General features: G+C 42.5%; 1 protein-coding gene across 1 annotated transcript; it reads right to left on the bottom strand.

Moving 5' to 3' along the window:
- Positions 1-536: 536 nt before the first annotated feature.
- Positions 537-13,284, bottom strand: slc36a4 (solute carrier family 36 member 4). The gene is made up of 11 exons (XM_046863621.1): positions 12,614-13,284; positions 12,069-12,162; positions 9,499-9,589; positions 9,196-9,284; positions 8,967-9,062; positions 8,809-8,893; positions 8,084-8,344; positions 7,796-7,894; positions 6,664-6,833; positions 6,290-6,459; positions 537-1,065 (listed from the first exon to the last, which is right to left on the bottom strand). The coding sequence occupies exons 1-11, from the start codon at positions 12,627-12,629 to the stop codon at positions 833-835; spliced, it is 1,404 nt and encodes a 467-aa protein (XP_046719577.1). The 5' UTR covers positions 12,630-13,284; the 3' UTR covers positions 537-832.
- Positions 13,285-18,803: the final 5,519 nt, after the last annotated feature.

The following is an 18,803-nucleotide window of genomic DNA, read 5'->3' on the forward strand; positions in this document are numbered from 1 at the left end:
AATCAGCATCATAAATGAATTTACTGGCTAATTAATATGTAAGACGAATATAATGAATATTTAATAAATGTCACAATAATAACCTGGTATCTGATCAAATTGACCAGAAATGTACGCGGGGCTTCGATCAATGTAAATGTATAACTCATTTTTTTTTAAACCCACCCAATAACTCTCTCTGATCATAGTACAGCTGCCAGTCAGGAAGTGGGAGACTTATGATAAACGTTGAGACAGACAACTGTATCTTTATTCGCTTATGGTGTCTCAGATCATCATGCTCAGAGGAACGCACCTTCTGCCTTCTTCTACATACCTAAATGTTAGACACCCGGGAAGTGCTGTCTGCCCTCTACTGCATCCCTGAGAGTAAGACACTCAGAAAGTGCTGTTTTCCCTCTTCTACATACCTGAGCATAAGACACAAAGAAATCTCTGTCTACCCACGTGATTGGCTCCTGGCCACGGATTGGTTGCACCAATCATAATCCTGGAATGAAATCTTTCGAATTTAACAAATCAGAAGTGGTTGTTAAAGCAATTAATTTATTAATAATAAATCCGTCTAATCAAAAGGGTATATAACAATACAGTGTATAGAACAGTGTATAAACACACTCGCGCACTCGCACACAGAGCAGGAGGAATGTAACACACCACGCTGGGCATTTCAATAGTCTTATTTTCACATGGAGCCCCTCCCACACACACACACACCAATGGTGAGATGATGGCAGTGTACATCTGGAATGAAAAAAAGTCATTTCTAAAAAATAGTATTCGGAGTGCATTATCACTTTATATGGCAGTGGGTGTGGCTTAGTCCTGGTCGTCACGGAGACGGGTAAAAAATCTCGCCTAACGTGACGTAAGTTCCGGTGACGAAGCCGAGGAATCCGATCAGAGCGATAGACAGGTCCTTGAGGAAGAGGAATGCGGAGGGACGAGTGGAACAAGCGATCAGTTCTACCAGGGGTGGGAAGACTAGCGCCAGGGCGGAGCTACTCACTGCACCGACCAATGAGATCACCAGATCCAAGCGGGGGATAAGAACAGCCACTGCACCTGCAGACAGAGAAAAAGGTTTTAATATACCGTAATATAATGAAACTCTTTGATACCAACTTGTGCACACTAGCATACTAGCATTCAAAAGGGAAAGACTTTTACAAAATCTTTGCTTGTACTTCATTTCCTTGACGTTTACTAGACCTCAATTTCTGTCTTTGATCTTGTTTTCTCACATTTTTTGTCCGTCTGCATATTCGCCTGACTTGTGCTTTTTCTGACCACGCTCCTGACCGCTGAACTGGATCGTTTACTCGTTTCATTATAGCTGCTCTGGCCTACAATTGCATCTGAGATTGACCTCTTCACACAACCGTATCTTGATAGGTTCACGCTTCACTTCAACAACCTTCATTTCGAAGCAACCAGACCCGAAATTGCTTCCAATTTTAAACGGGAGCACGCACAACATTAACGGCTGTATTTACGGAAAGTAGTAGCTGCGTAAAATATTCTCTCTCTCCGTCTAACTCTCTCTTCCGCTCTGTCTCTCCGGGGATAAGTGTAGCTTTAAACCGGACAAAGCCGGGCAGTCGCCTCAGGCTCCAGTCGCTACAGCTGACCAATGCAGTCCACTATGACATCAAATGTCAAAATCCCTTGCAGCTTTCTGAAGGTTGAAAAAGCACTTTGCAGAGAGGGAAGCAGGGCAATTTTAAAGAGAAAGAAAAAACTTTCCAGAGCTAAAGAACCAAGAAAGTACAACGCACCATTGTTAGTCCCTGTAGTAGTCATAATCTCTAGTAGTAGTAGACCCTGTATTATTATTATTAGTAGTAGTAGTATATGTATTAGTATAAGTATTAGTAATATCTGTATTAGTATTAGTATTAGTAGTATTAGTATTAATAGTAATATCTGTATTAGTATTAGTATAAGTAGTATTAGTATTAATAGTAATATCTGTATTAGTAGAAGTAGAAGTAGTAGACCCTGTATTATTATTAGTAGTATTAGTTTTAGTATTAGTATATGTAGTAGTAGTATCTGTATTAGTATTAGTATGAGTAGTAGTAGTAGTATTAGTAGTAGTAGTAGTATATGTTTTAGTATTAGTATTATTAGTATTAGTAGTATCTGTATTAGTAGTAGTAGTAGTAGTAGTAGTATGTATTAGTATTAGTAGTATTAGTAGTATATGTATTAGTAGTATATGTTTTAGTATTAGTAGTAGTATTAGTATAAGTAGTATTAGTAGTAGTAGTATATGTATTAGTATTAGAAGTATTAGTAGTATATGTATTAGTAGTAGTAGTAGAAGTAGTAGACCCTGTATTATTATTAGTATTATTAGTATTAGTTTTAGTAGTAGTATATGTAGTAGTATTAGTATTAGTAGTATCTGTATTAGTAGTAGTAGTAGTAGTAGTAGTAGTATATGTTTTAGTATAAGTATTAGTAGTATTAGTATTAGTAGTATCTGTATTAGTAGTAGTATTAGTATATGTAGTAGTAGTATCTGTATTAGTAGTAGTAGTATATGTTTTAGTATTAGTATTAGTAGTATCTGTATTAGTAGTAGTAGTAGAAGTAGTAGACCCTGTATTATTATTAGTATTATTAGTATTAGTTTTAGTAGTAGTATATGTAGTAGTATTAGTAGTAGTAGTATCTGTATTAGTAGTAGTAGTAGTATTAGTCGTAGTAGTAGTAGTAGTAGTAGTAGTAGTAGTATTAGTAGTAGTGGTAGTATCTGCATTAGTATTAGTAGTATTAGTAGTAGTATTAGTATTATTAGTAGTAGTATTTAGTAGTATCTGTATTAGTAGTAGTATTAGTAGTAGTATCTGTATTAGTAGTTTTAGTATTAGTAGTTTTAGTACTAGTAGTAGTAGTAGTAGACGGTGTAATGGTATCATCTGCATGCAGTAATAGTGACTGTAGTAGTAATCAAAGTCTCAGTAGTAAACGTGAAAAAGTAAATAAAAGTCATGATAAAGTAACTGTAATAGTTGTGATAAAGTAACTGTAATAGTCGTGATAAAGTAAAGTAACTGTAATAGTCGTGATAAAGTAACTGTAATAGTCGTGATAAAGTAACTGTAATAGTCGTGATAAAGTAACTGTAATAGTTGGTAACAGTGGTTGCAGTAGCAGTGAAATCAGTGCTGCATTAGTAACAGGAGGCTCTCCAGCTCACGCAGTACCATTGTTTGTTGCACCAATAAAGCACAATCAATTGTAAAACCACATTTTTACGTGCGTGTGTGTGTGTGTGTGTGTGTGTGTGTGTGTGTGTGTGTGTGTGTGTGAGAGAGAGAGAGAGAGAGAAATGTAATAAGCAACTAAACACACACACAAACAAACAAAGCACTACATCTTTACAAAAGGTACGAGTGTGTGTTTTTTAGGTCAAAGCATAGAAAAAGACAGAATGGGAAAAATGTTTAATTCATGAGACTACATGTGTCATGTCTCGTCGTCTTCTTCCGTTCACACACACACACACACACACACACACACACACACACACACACACACACAAAAACACACAAAGTGCCTGTGTTCTGCTGCCACCCCAAGGAAGTCTGTACGCAACTATATTTTTATCTGCAAATGATTCAAAATCGTTCAAAAATAATTGATTCTCTATAAAGAAGTTTTGTACGCTGGTGTTTCTTTTTTCACTTTTTGATCCCACACTGCGTTCATACCCACACACACACTCACACACACACACACACACACACGCACACATACCCCCCCGTTCTGAAAAAAAAAACCCAAAAAAACATTCAGATCCTTCAGTGCAAATAAATTTTATCTTACAATATTCAGGGTCCATCCAGACGGTCATGTCTGAGTCATACGGACTCGAGAACGATTGCCTCCTCATTAGAGATGTGGAAAGACAGCTGTTGATGTAACTATCAGCTAACTCTATCTATGGACACATCAAACTCTCCAAATTTTATAATCTGGAGCTCTGAAGGTCTCCTGTGCTCCATCGGAGCTTTACTCATCACAGTCCCGCAGGAGGGGAAATGAAAGATCTCAATCATTCGGGATATAAATAAAAGGCTGCTGACAGCAATCGTTCCGAAATAAATAAATATATATATAATGGTGGCGCTCTGTGATAGAAATCATTTTAAAATGAGATACGGGCCTCGCCTGTGAAGCTCTGCAACAGACCATTCCAATTAAATATGGGTCTTGTGGTGGAACACTGCATCAGATGTTGTCTACTGTGATAGGCCTCAGGGTGGAGCTCTGTGAAAGGACTCATTCGGAAATGAATAATAGGATTCTGTCAAAGAATTCATTCAGAGATATGAGATGAGTCTGATAGTGCAAATCTGTCATAGACCTCATGTTGGAGCTCTGTGACAGGGACTTGTTCAGAAATAAATGATGGGGTTCGATCGCAGACCTGAGTTATGTAATAAGCCTGATAGTGGAGCTCCGTCATAGGCCTCATTCAGAATTAAATCATAAGCCTCATGGTGGAGGCTGTTACAAGCCTTATTCTATAATAAATCATGAGGCTCATAGTGGAGCTCTGTGAAAGGACTCATTCTAAAATAAATGATGGGGTTTTGCCACAGACCTCAATTTCAGTTATGTAATGAGTGTCATGGTGGCGCTCTGTCATATTCCTCATGGTGGAGCTCTGAGGAGGGACTCATTCTGAAATAATTGATAGGATTCTGCCACAGCCCTCTTTCTCAGTTTGGTAATGTATTTTATCTTGGAGCTCTGCGATAGGCCTCAAGGTGGAGCTCCATGAAAGGACTGATTCACAAATTAATGATGGGGTCCAGTTACAGACCTTAGGCGTAATTATGTAATGAGTCTCCAGCGCTGGAGCTCTGTCATATTCCTCAGCTCCGTGACAGTGACGTTCTAAAATAAATTATGAGGTTCTGTCACATGCCTCATTTTGAGTTATGTAACAAATCTAATAGTGGGACTCTGTCATCGGTCTCAGGGTGGAGCTCTGTGAAATGACTCATTCTGAAAGAATACATAGGCTTCTTTCACAGCCCTCATTCTGAGTTGTGTGTTGAGTCTCATGGTGGAGCTCTGTCACGTGCCTTATTCTATAATAAATAATAAGGCTCGTAGTGGAGCTCTGTGAAAGAACTAATTCGGAAATAAATGATGGGGTTCTGCCACAGACCTCAATCTGAGTTATGTATTGAGTCTCATTATGGAGCTCTGCAATATTCTTCATTGTGGAGTTCTGTGAAAGAACTTATACTGAAATAAAGAATGGGGTTCTGTCACAGCCCTCAATCTGATTTATGTAAGAAATCTAGAAGAGGGGATCTGTCATAGGCCTCAGGGTGGAGCTCTGTAAAGAACTCCTTTTAAAAATGATGGGGTCTGGCACAGTCCTTAATCTGAGTTATGTGACGAGTCTATTGGTGGAGCTCTGTCATCTGTCTGCCTCCTTATATTATATAATAGTGGTGGAACACTGAGAAGCTTCATTCTATAATAAATCCTGGGCCTCATGGTGGAGCTCTGAAGCCAAATAATGGTAGATCCTGGAAAAGACCTTATGGTGGAGCTCTGTTAAAAGCCAGATAATAAAACACCTGCTGGGCCGCATAGTAGAGCTACACTATATTTCTAATACTGAACGAGATGATGGGTGACATCACAATGATGAGTTTAATGGCAGTGCTCTGATTTTCAAAAAGATCTAGTTCATAATCCGATCAGGCCTCATGACGCAGCTCTGCAACAGGCTACATTTTTTTAATAAATGGTGGAGCAGGTCCTATTGCGCTACAGAACATTCTTTAAGGTTGAGTGCTGACCTGATTCCATATTTTCTAACCAGCCTCATGGTGGAATTCTGTGAATGACCTCAAGGTGGAGCTCTGCAACAGGCCTCATGGAGTGAGGAATTCTCAAAATAAAGAATAATATCTTTCTGAATTTTATGAAAAAGTCTATAATGGGCCTCCTGCTGGAGCTCTGTCCTGCAAAATGCCTCATTTTGAACTACATGATGGTTACAATTTGGTATGAGGCCCATTGTGGAGCTGCACCACAGGGCCCATTATGGAGAGTTCTGTATCTCCACCATAAGACACATGGAAGCTAATGAGGGATCACTTTGCTCTCTCTCTCTCTCTCTCTCTCTCTCTCTCTCTCTCTCACACACACACACACACACACACACACACACACACACACACACACACAACTTTCAAACTCAACAACTTGTGGGGATGTGTGTGTGTGTGTGTGTGTGTGCTGCACTCACAGGTAATGCAGGTCAGCAGTGCACGTGTGCATAGGTCAGTGTGTAGTCTCCATCGTTCTGAAGCACGCTTACACACAGCAGGTACCACGATCTCTGCCGCGACGAAGAACTGAACAGCAAACGTCACAAACACCCCGAACGAGTAGAGCACCTTCACCAGGAGATTAGACCTGCAACACAGGATAATCCAAACTCGATATGTTCTTCTAGCAAAACTCTTCAAAGTTCCACAACAAGGTTCCCTATGATAGAGGGTTCTCATTCAAGAAGCTAAGAACCCTTAAATTATACAAAGAACTTCAGAGGAACCTTAGAGAACATCCAGATATCAGTTAGATTCGAGATTTAATGAAGATTTGATGTAGTTTCGTTACCACGTGTCATGTGGAAGATTGAGGGTGATGCTTCCTTTGATGTCCTCACCGAAGCAGAGGTAGCCAAGCGTCGCCAAGGTTACGTAGAGGACAATGACGATGCTCATGGAGAAGTCAAGAGCAAAGGGGAAGCGCTTCGGCTCACGCATCTGGTTTTCTACAGGAAGAACCTGAACAGCACACATCCACACACACACACTGAGATAAACATGTGCTAATATAAAATGCTCCTCATGTAATACTACTATGCTACAGAGATACATTATGGGCCTCAGGGTGAAGCTCTAGGACAGGCCTAATGAAAAAACAAAACAAAACAAAAAAGTTGGACAGTCTTATACTGGAGTAAATGTGACTAAATACTGGGGCATGTGGTGGAGCTCCATGATAAGGCCTTATTTTGAGCTAAATGATGGGGCTTGTGTTGGAGCTCTATGACAGTCCTCATAAAAAAAATATATTAAAAAAACGAAAGGTGGCAGGTCTTATACTGGACTAAATGTTTAAACGTATGACCTCTGTGACTGTCATCATGCTGAACTAAATCACGAACTATGTGTTAGAGCTCTACCACAAGCCCCAGTATTGAACTAAACATGGTGGGGCTTGTGGTGAAACTCCATGATAGGCCTTATATTAAACTAAATGATGGGGCTTGTGGTGGAGCTCCATGACAGGCTTCACAATAAACTACAAGGTGGGTCTCACTATGCAGCTCTGTTCCATGCCAGATGTTGGGCCTGAAAGTGGAGCTTTGTCACAAACTTCATACTGTGCCATGTGTTGAAGCTTCACAGTAGACCTTATATTGAGATGATGACAGGAGTAGGAGGTCTTAAACCGGACTAAATGATTAATCACATGACCTCTGCTTTTTCACAATCTTCATTTAGAGCTGAATCATGATCTTTGTTTTGAAGCTTCATGGTAAACCTTTTATTAAACTGAATACTGGGGCTTGTGGTGGAGCTCCGTAATAGGGCTTAAATTGAGCTAAATAATAGACCTATCATGGAGCTCCATGACGAGCTATAATTCTCTCTCTCTCTCTCTCTTTCTCTCACTCACACTCTTACGCACACATACACACATACACACACACACACACACACACACACACACACACACTTACCACGCCGATCCCTTCGAAGGCAAAAATGGCGGTTCCGAAAAAGAAAGGGAACTTTTTCCACGTGGAGACGTATGGAAGCCGCCTGGGGTCACCGACGTCCTACAAACCCACACACACACACACACACACACACACACACACACACACACACACACGCACACACGGTAATACACTTTATATTAAGTACTTTAAAATCCTCCAGAAACACAAACACAAAAAGACACAAACGCGTCCAAACTGACACACACACACACACACACACACACACACACACACACCCACACTCACAGTGAGAATGTAGCTGAAGATGAGCGTGAGGCTGGCCGCCATGGCGAGGTTGGCTGCGGCACACAGAGGTGCCATGTTGCTAAGGTCCCTGATGAAGGTCAAAAGGATGAGGAAGGGAAGGAGGAGGAGCATGTACACTCGCTGGTCCAATCCCGTCGCTGTGGAGACGACAGGGACTCCGCCCACTTCGGAGCTGTTGGAGGAAAAGGCCAAGACTGCTTCCGATGAGGACGAGGAGTTAATGTAGTGTCCCTCTACCACCTACACACACACACACACACACACACACACACAAGAAGGCCATTTGGGTATTTAAGACTCTCAGAAGAGGACAGGGGGGTATGGAGACCCCTAATGGGAGAAGCCGAAAAAAGAAGAAGAAGAATATAAGGTCTACTGTGAGGCTCCACCCCACGGCTCAGAATGAAGGCTGAGACAAAGCTCCATGGTCAGGCCCAACATCTGACATATGACAGAGCTGCATACTGAGACGCAACTTTTAGTTCATTATGAGGACTGTCATGGAGCTCCACCACAAGCCCCATCATTTAGCTCAATATAAGGCCTATTATGGAGCTCCACTATGAGCCTACCTGGATTTTGATTGGACGAGAGCCTGTATTCGATTGGGCTTTTTTAAAAATTGTTTTTTGACGTGATCGGACGAGCGCACGCACTCATTAACGAGCCGGCTCAAAAGTAATCGGACAGCCGGAATTTCGCACCTGTTTGATGTTCTCCGCCAAGAACACAAAGTACACGCTGCAGAAACCCAGCTGGGTCATAACCAGGAAAAAGTTCACCAACATTCTGGAAGAGAAGAGAAATCGGTTAATTGTCGGTAGCTAAATTATCTTTAGCTCCGCGCAACGGCGTGCCTCACCTGCCAAACCCGGCGCCTTTCCTCAGTAAGTGGGAGGAGCTCGTCTCCATAGCAACGGCCACCGTTTCACTATAGCTAAGAGGTGACTTCTTTAACCTGAGAGCGAGATGGAAGGGATGATTATGAATACCACAGACATACACACAGACATACACACACACACACACACACACACACACACACACACACACACACACACACACACACACACACATATATACAGTTTTACCTCTCGCTCAGCTGGTGGCTGCAGTTCACCAGGATGTGCATGCAGTGAACACACACAATTCCCATCAACACCAAACACACTGGACCCAACTATGGAGCAACAAGAGAGGCAAAGAGGGGCTTTGTATTAATTAAAGACATAATCGAATCCTCTTGTATGTTAGAAAGTCATCCGATTGCGTGGAATACATCAAGATTCCGAAAAAATAATCTCGGATCAGCCGTTTCTCCACATGCGCTTATTCTAATATATCAGAAGAAAAGGCTCGATTTTACCCACAGCCCACAGCCGGTCGTGACTCACCAGTATCCCGGCGTTCCTCAGCGCCAGCGGCAATCCGAGCAGCCCCGTGCCAATGTTCCCTTTCAACAAATGAAGTAACGTCTGGGCAAAACTGTGGGAAGAGGATGAAACGGCGAGATGAGCGCATTATTGGTGGACTTTTACTCAGAGAAGGACGTTCAGATGCTTTGAGCTCAGATGCTTTGAGGCTCTTCAAGCCTAATTTGTCTGCTGAACTGAACGCGTCATGGGGATTTATACGTAGCGGGTTTTTAGGTCATTTACAGGGATGTGAGAGCTTCCGTTCGAAGACGCTCGGCTCGTTGTTTCCGTCTCCTTGAGGACGTTAATGCGCTTATCTTGTGTTGTGATGGATCAGGTCAGAACGCCCTGGTACACAATACACTCTCAACTAAAGACAATCTCTCAAGAGACAATACTATAGACAGGAAACTTGGATATATTTTAGTGTTCAGGTCTGGAGACATACTTGGCTATTCCATCATCTTCACCTTCCTCAGCAAGGCAGTTGGCATCTCGGCTGTGTTTCTGGGGTCGTTATTATGTTGGAAAGCTGCAGTTTCTGGTTCAGGCTTCATGTTCTGCTTCTGAATGTCACAGTACATGTCGGAATCCATGTTTCCCCTCAATGACCCGCAGCTCCCCAGTACCATACCCAGACCGTGATGCTGCCACCACCATGCTCGACCGTAGACAAAACAATTTTCTTGGTGCTCCTCAAAATGGCGCCGCCACACCATCTGAGCCTAACAAGTTTGTCTCATCAGACCACAGGACATGGTTCCAGAAATTCATGCTCTTGGACTTTATAGTGGGCAGCTTTCGAAGAGGCTCCTTCTGGGACAACGGCCTGCAGGCCGACTTGTTGCGATGTGCGGTATATACGGAGCACCGCCGAGCGGACCTTCTGCTTCTGCAACCTCTAATGCAACGCTTCAGCACTCACGTCTGTTTTTTAAAGCAGCTTCTGCACCTGACACACAGCACAAGGACTCGACTTCTTTGATGGACCCTTGTGAGGTCTGTTCTGAGTGGAACCCATCTCAGAAAACCTCTGTATGACCCTGAACATTTTCTGATGATTCTGATCTTCTTATAGCAGAGGCGTTTTTATGGAAAGCAACACTTCAAATTCTCAAGTCCTCAGAGACTCTTTACCATGAGGTCCATGTTGAACATCCAGTGGTCAGTATGAGAGAATTGGACTCAAAGCACCAGATTTTAACTTCTCAAATACAAGATATGGTTCTGGAATGCAGACAAAAACATGAACATGATGAAAAGGACGTGTGGCTTTGGACGGTTACACCACGTACAGCTCTTATCACTGAGGGTGGACCCACTTTTGTTGAGTTATTTAGACAATAATGTCTGCATGTTGTTATTTTCAGAGGACAGTAAATCTGTACTGCTACACAAACTGCACATCGATACTCTAAAATATATCCAAGTTTCATTTCTATAGATGGTCCATTGAGAAGATACTAAAATAGTTGCTCAAATGTGAGGGGTGCACTTACTTTTGTGAGAAACTGTGTATATATTGGGGTGTTTTTTATATTTTTATATATATTATATATTTTTATATATATTATATTTATTGTTTTTGACTTCTGTGAACGTCGCCAGTTTACATTTTTAAATAAACTGCTTGTTTTTTTTTTAAATATCAAAATTAAATCCAATCAAATTTAATTTAGAAACAAAATGAAATGAAATAGTTTACATTTGTTAGACCCCACCCCCTTTGATTTCTAAAGATAAGTTCTACATTTTTTCAGCACATTTTAACAAATGCCTTCATTCCTTCCATCCTTTATTCATTCGCTTTCTCGGAATGCGGGAATTGTTACAATTTTGAAGATAATTTTTTGAAAACCCAGACGTAAAACGCAAAAGAATCCGTATCGTTATTGGCGTAAAAACGCCGCCGATTTTGCACGTGCCTACAAATAGTGTACGAATACTTGCACCGTATACATGCGCTGTTTTGCCAAAAGTATTGGGACACCTACTCATCAGTACGGAGCGTCGCATTCCACATTTAGTCCGAATTTCCTCTTCTAATTCCCTCCACTCTTCAGGGAAGATGTTCCTCTACATTTTGGAGTGCGCTTATGGATATTTGTGTGTTAACGAAAGGCAGGTACTGATGAAGGTGAGGAGACCTGGGGTGCAGTCAGCGTGATGAGGGATGATGAGGGATGAGATCAGGAGATCTTTCTTTCCAAAGCATCTAAACCAGATCTTCAAGGAGCTCCCTTTGTGCACAGGGGCATCGCTTTCCTGCTGGAACAGGTTTGAGTTTCAAAATTTTATGAAGACCTTAAGAAAGGTCAGGTGACCCAATACTTTTGGTAATATAGTGTGTATTGTATAGTTTATAGTCCTAAACAGTAATTTAGAGTTGATGGCACACATCACTCATATAGTGAATGCTGTACAGCTCTACCTCTGCCAGGTTAACCCATATTCCACGTGACTCCTTAGTGTCACTATACGTCATATTCACGTAGCAGAGCGCACAAGCGTAGAATATGTTGTAGTGTATCTATCGGATCCCGACTCACGTGATGCCTTGCGCCTGTTGCTCCCCGTCGCTCTCCTCATCCGAGTTCTCTTCCCGTCCCGCCTCGTCCATCAGCGGGGTCATCATCTCCATATCTGCTCAATCGTAAAGCAGGATGTGGGCAAAGTGGTGCGTTCATACAAGAGTAAACTTATTTACTATAAAGCTGAACATGTAGCACGAGAGCTGTAGGAGCCGAAACAGTGCCCCCTAATGTCCATTGTGTTAAATAATATAACGTCAAAAATTGGTCACTTTTCTCTCCTGGGTGCACAGAAATTCTCCTTAAACCAGGTGCTTGACTCTATACGCCACGTGTACATTACAGATTAGCAGACAGCTCTCTTCACATACCCCAGCGATGTTAGGAAGCTGGGGTCAGAGCGCAGGTTAAAGTTAGGGGCCTTGCTCAAGGGCCCAAGAGTGGCAGCTTGGCAGTGCTGGGGTTTAAACCTCAGTCTTTCTGATCAGTAACCCAGAAGTTCACTTTTACACAACTTTCTATGCTAAAAAAAAAAGAAAGAAACACAAAGCTCCAAGATTTACCAAGTCGCTGCTCCATCTTTATAGCCCACTGTGGGAGTGGGCGTGGCCTCAGCACGTCTCGATCGCTTCGACGCGGTGGCACGCATCGACGTGTGTTTCAGCGTGAAAAACACACGCACGCACGCACCCGCGCGCGCAGAACGTGAACGTGACACGCCGTAATGAGCGTCACGGAGAAGAAGAAAAAAAAAATACACGCGATCGGATCAATTCGCGCGCGTCGAAATCACCGAGACGTGAAGCCGGTGTTGACGTGGACGCTGCCTGCGTCCTGAAAAAACGTCCCGAACAAATCAGATCTCGTGATTTATGTGCGTGTGTGTCCGTGTCCACGGTGCGCTCGTGAGTTGTTCCGCCCTCGCGCACAGCATCGCCGACGGAATATGGGGCGAAACGTCACCGACATTCCACGTAGAGAGAGAGAGAGAGAGAGAGAGAGAGAGAGAGAGAGGGGTCACGATGGAAGCGCCTCTTAAAGGAGCCGCGCGCCACGACGCCACGCGACCTGTCGCGTCTATTGCAACGCGGTCGCTCGCGAAAGTACGTTTCCTGCGCTTTTTGTTGCACGTGCGATGTGAAAAACGGTGCAACGTTCATGCAAAATAATAATAGTGATAAAATGTAACAAAATAAACCCGATGCATCTCATTTCACACTTAATGCACGCAAGAAACGTCACGTGCTTCTTTTTTTTTTTTTTTGCTTTCTTTCAGCCTTTTGTTGCATGCCAACAATCGCTCGTGCGAATGCATTTCAACACGAAGGTTGCAAGTTCCTTCAAGCATTTCCAACTAACCGGTTAGGTTGCTTGAATCTGATTGGTCAGTGGGTTGTGACGCAAGTGAAGCTAAACGCGTTTTTTTAAAAACCCAAACTAATAAAGCGTGCACGCGAGCGGATGAAATTGCAGATGCGACGTGTTGTATTACACGTGAAGCGTTTTCTCTCGTTTATTTTGTAAACTGCATGTTAATCGACGCGTTCGCCCGGTTTGTTTTTATCGAAACGGCGTCTAATCGCCACGTTAAGCTTTTTCCTGCGAACGTTTCCCTTCTGAAGATCTGAAAAGGAAAAGGAGTAGAATCAGGGGGAAGTGGAGACTTAGTGGAGAAGATGTTTCTGTTCATTTCTTAACTTCAATCTCAGTCACGTGATAAAAGAACGAACGACACTTGGACTGGAAGAGTGCCGTAGGTAGATATGGTCCGTATTAAAAAAAACGCAGAGAATCAATTTATTCGGTATAATTGAGGTCTTCAAGAAGTCTGATGTAATTCCATGTTCTTGTAGACACGTCATACAGAACATCGAAATGAACTCACACAGGAAACTCGGTCACTTTATCACATTATGTTTAATAGATTTCTAAGGCACGTTGTTGCTGAAGCTGCTTCCAGCTACTGTGTGTGTGTGTGTGTGTGTGTGTGTGTGTGTGTGGGGTGCTGGGAACATGAATAGACACACACTTAGTCCACACACACTAGTAATCAAGGCACACTGATTTGACATTTGGTTTTCAGGTCCACATAAATGCAGAAATAAAAATACAAAGGCTACAAATGAAAGAAAGAAAAAACGTGAGAACGATCATCAGCGACGTGACGATGTTTTAGATGGACAGTAGCCTGGAGCAGGACGTCTTCGCTCACGTTCACTCACAAGATGGCAAACTGAGTACAATGCGACGCTGTCGTCGTTCTGAGAGCGAAAAGCAGTCGGATGTTGTGTTGAACGCAGGTCCAAAATACGGAACTGATCCAATCCTATGACACGTTTTCTCCGGCGTGCGATTAAGACATGAAGATGAAGACCAATTGTTTTCATCTTTTCATATAAGCCCACATATAATAAGTCAATTTTTTGGATCAGAATAAATCGCGAAGGCTTCATCGGGTATCTTTGGCGTCTCTTGTGAAGGTGTGTAGCTAGTAATGCGTACGTGAGCTTCGCTAATCTGAGAAACGTGACTGTGGATCGATTCGAAAGATTTTTGACGCCGAGTTGTAGGCGATCGGTTTGCGTTTAACTGCTCGGAGAAATTACGTTTTAAAGGCCGCGTCCACTAACGACTTGCATAGGATATCGAGAAAATAAAACTGCGCAAATAATAAAATAACTGCGTGACGCGTGCTGTTTATTTTAGATGACAATTAAAGAAAGAAAATTCGGGATCTATTAATTTACTACGCATGCGCGGTCGTGTTGAATCGCACATGCGCTGACATTCAATTGCAAAAAAAAATCCATCACACCCTACTCCGGCGCATGCGCGATACAACACCCTCCACAGCTCTACAGGCTGCAGTGAGGATATGTCTCCGACAGAGGCCGCTGTGGCTTAACATTGACGCTGATGGTTGTAATTGCATTAAAGTTGCAGTGTGGCTGAAAAAAACATTCATTAATGTTAACGATCAATTAAAAACACGCCCCTTTTTTTCCATTTCTTCAATTAACAAACAAGTAAAAATCGTTGAGATGTTATTCGCAGCATTAATACATCTAATACACTGGATTGCTGGTCATATTTGGTGCAACAAATGTCATTAAAATTCAAAAGAATCCTTATTCATCCAGACTTCACTTCACACAATTCATTTCAAATAAATTCCATGTAATATCATCCAAAAATAGTGTTCAAGAACGTCAATATGTGTGTAAACACTGCAACCCCAAGCACCCAGACTTCCCCGATTACCTCAGATACCCACTGTGGGACGAATTAAGGTACATCTTGTCTGATTTTAACACACTCCTCATACATAACCTGTGTCCCAAACCCTGATAAACGAATTGATTTTATTTTTTAAATAAAGTGTAGCTTCGAAAATACCCCGTTTAATATGACTAACCAAAAACCTTAATACAAGAGATTAGCGCTTTATGTGAAACGCGGCCCTGAAGGGGGCGACATGGAGCGATGTCTCAACTCGGGTCAAAGATTGTAAATTCGTGCGGGCGATAATAAAATAAATCTGTTACAGGTAACAAAACTATATGTGCGTTTGAAGTAAGAAAGCTAGCTAACAAAGAATGCTAACTAGCAGATTCAGTAACTAGCATTTGGGACACGGGCATAAATTCGAAGTGTGTTCAATTGTAGCTTGTCGTTTGAATAAACTGTAAATGCTGTTGACGATGTGTGTGTTTTGGCATCTCATCGAAGTGTGAGCGTAATTATTAAAATGTATGATTAATACTGTGTGTGTATGCTAAAGTTCGTTCCTGACGTCTGGAACCGTCCTCAAATCAAGACCTGCTTGCTTTGGCATGTAACCGAAAATTCGAAGCAAAAAATGGCCTCCTGGTCGCGTGATGGATGGAGGAACCGGTTCTACTTGATACATATTTGCTGAAAATGGCGTCCAGAGGGTTGGCGGGAGAAAAAGAAGAAGGGGACGTGTTCTGAGAGCGTTTTCCCTGCGACCTCGATGAGTTCCTCTGCACATAGAAGACCTCCTTGGAGAATTCTAGGCTATGGGCGTTCCAGTCGTGTCTTTAATGCGGTTTTGACTGAATATACTCGATACCATACCCACCCTGCTGTAGGAATTAGGCACTTCAGCCCCAATGTGTTGCTACATGCCTTATGAATTGCCATCATGCTGGACAGTGGTGCATTATGGGACTGATGTGCTGTAATTTCAGAGGTCGAACACTGACTCCGGATGCGCTAAAAACAGGACTGGAACGCACCATGTATCGACAGCTAGAAAAAAAGAGAAACGAGTGAGAAGGAAAACTGGGAGGCTACTGGACAGGTCCGGGTCCGGGTCGCGTGGCGACGTAGACGAAGAGGACGATGAGGAGGATGAGGACGGCGAGCGTAGGGAGGACAACGGTGGCCACCTGCTCACGCGCCTTCTGCATGGCCTCCTTCCGCTCCTTCTTATCCTTCCACGACTCCTTCTTCGGCTTGCCCTTCAGCTGACGCATGGCATCCGAGTCGTTCGCAGCGCCGTCCGGGTCGTTAACCTGCGGGGGGGGGAGTAAAAGCACAAAAACGTCATAAAGAGATGAAAGAGCTGTAGGATAGTGTGTTTTGAAGGATATTTGCATATCATTAGCATAAACATGCATATTCAACAGGCCACATCTTTTTTTTGTTCTATTAATGTTTCCCCTTTGCATTTACATCCCTTCTAGAAATTTCCTGTAGTCATGGCAACTGTGTAAAGATCAGCAATGGTAGCACACACACACACACACACACACACACACACACACACACACACCACCCATCCTGGGAAACAGGAAGTAGGAGTAAAACGCTAGTTCCTCAGGATGTGTGTATGTAATAGCACATAAGGGTCTTTTTTTCATCCCCTGTTTACATCCAGCTGAAACTCTTCCCTAGTTCAAGTGCCCTACATAGGGTGCCATTACTTTTGTATTGTATAGAAATTAGAACCAAGCCTTTATACCATAGCGGCCTTCAATTCTTAGCGGTCAGAAGCAGAACATCGCAACTTCATATCAACACGCTCCTCAGTACGTTATCATTTCTACAGTAACCCGGGGGGACATACGGCGGACCCCCGGGTCCCGTAATCAACGCCTCGAAATAAACGGAATACAAACTTTTTTGTTTATTTGTTTTTATGCAAAACTGCCGATCTGGTGCTTTATTCGTTTTTGTTGGTTTTTAAGGAAAAAAGTCCTTTATATAATATCGCTGGATGGAGTCTCTGGGGTTTTTCTGCCTAATTTGTTAATAAAACTAATTATCACGAAGGATCTGAGGTGTAAGAAGAAAGAAAGAAAGAAAGAAAGGCTTTCTCTTGACACATATCCATTACAAGGGAATTTCTTTTAGTTTTTATGTTAGAAAACTGGGCTCAGATGTGGTACAGGGGCCCTAAGGGCCTTCCTCAGGGGCCACTTGGAGGTGTTCAGGGTTGAACCCCTGAATCCAGAGATCCAGATCCAGAACTTTCTTCTAGTTATATACAGTGTATTGTTCATTCAAATTCAACTCAAGCAACAGAAAACAAGCAGCGTCGAAAGTGCCATACCAGCACCGCGCATGCGCACTGCGCTCACACCGCTCAACATGTGGTGGAGTTATTCTTGTGTACGGCAACTGTAAAGGGACAAAAAAAAAAAAACCGGAAGTTTTACAAACTTAAGTTTTCAGTCCATTTCCGGGATTAAAACCTACTTTTAATCATAAGAAAATGGAGAACTGAGCACAATAAGTTCATTCGTAGTTTAACGCGAATTTTAGATTCTAGAAGCCATAAAGCGAGTAAAATAAAAATCTTTTTACACCTCAAACCCAATCCGCCCCAAATATCAGAACCAGTCCAGTTTCTAAAACGGGTTTATAATCCTGTCCTAAATCACTGCGCGCGCACTACACAAGGCTACTAGGCAGTGTGTGTGTGTGTGTGTGTGTGTGTGTGTGTGTGTGTGAGAGAGAACCAGAGTGTAATGCGACGTGAGGCGCTTCATGTAGAACAAGCAATAGAACAATATTTAGGATTCTGCCCTGTCCTTTCTGCCCCAGTCTCCTCTGCAGAATGGAGGAAACCCCCCACACTCCTGTACACAGTATGTCCGGTTCCAGCGCGCGCACCGATTGCCAACTTCCAGCGAGTCGCGTGCACGCGCGCAATTTCGCTTCTTTTTGCTTACCTCGCGGCTCTGTAACTGCCCCGGTGTGTCACGCGCTCGCGCACCGCTGGGTTTCCTCTCTCTCTCTCTCTCTCTCTCTCTCTCTCTCTTTTTCTTTTCTCTTTCCGTTTGTTCTGCACGCTCGCGTGCGTGCGCGTACGTGTATGCGCGCGTGCCTGTGTGTGATTAAGTTCTACACTCGGTAATGAAAGTGTCGCGCTCGTGTTGCCCTGCGTGGCTCGTGCGCCGCTCTCACCGGGATTACGTGGCAGAACACGGGCTCGAGCGCCGCGGAGAGGAGGAGCGAGTAAGAGGCGGGGAGCCGGGAAGCGCGAGCGCTTTAATAATAATAATAATAATAATAATAATAATAATAATAATAATAATAATAATAAAAGTTATAAATAAAGTTATACATACATTTAAAATAAACAAAAAATAATAATAAATAAAAACTTTTTCAAAACAATAAACAAATATGAATAAATGATTATAAACAATTAAATTGAATGAATAAATATAGTTATAAATAATAGTTATAATTAGAACATATATAATATTTCTAATAATATTA

This window comes from Silurus meridionalis, chromosome 12, assembly GCF_014805685.1.
Source record: "Silurus meridionalis isolate SWU-2019-XX chromosome 12, ASM1480568v1, whole genome shotgun sequence".
Classification (NCBI taxonomy): Eukaryota; Metazoa; Chordata; class Actinopteri; order Siluriformes; family Siluridae; genus Silurus; species Silurus meridionalis.

Bases quoted from the DNA above. Each gene is read 5' to 3' on its own strand.
- slc36a4 (XM_046863621.1), bottom strand. The intron at 9,590-12,068 runs GTGAGTCGGGAT...CTCTTCCCACAG, and splicing joins CAACAGGCGCAAGGCATCAC to TTTTGCCCAGACGTTACTTC. The intron at 7,895-8,083 runs GTGAGTGTGGGT...GTGGGTTTGTAG, and splicing joins TCTTCAGCTACATTCTCACT to GACGTCGGTGACCCCAGGCG.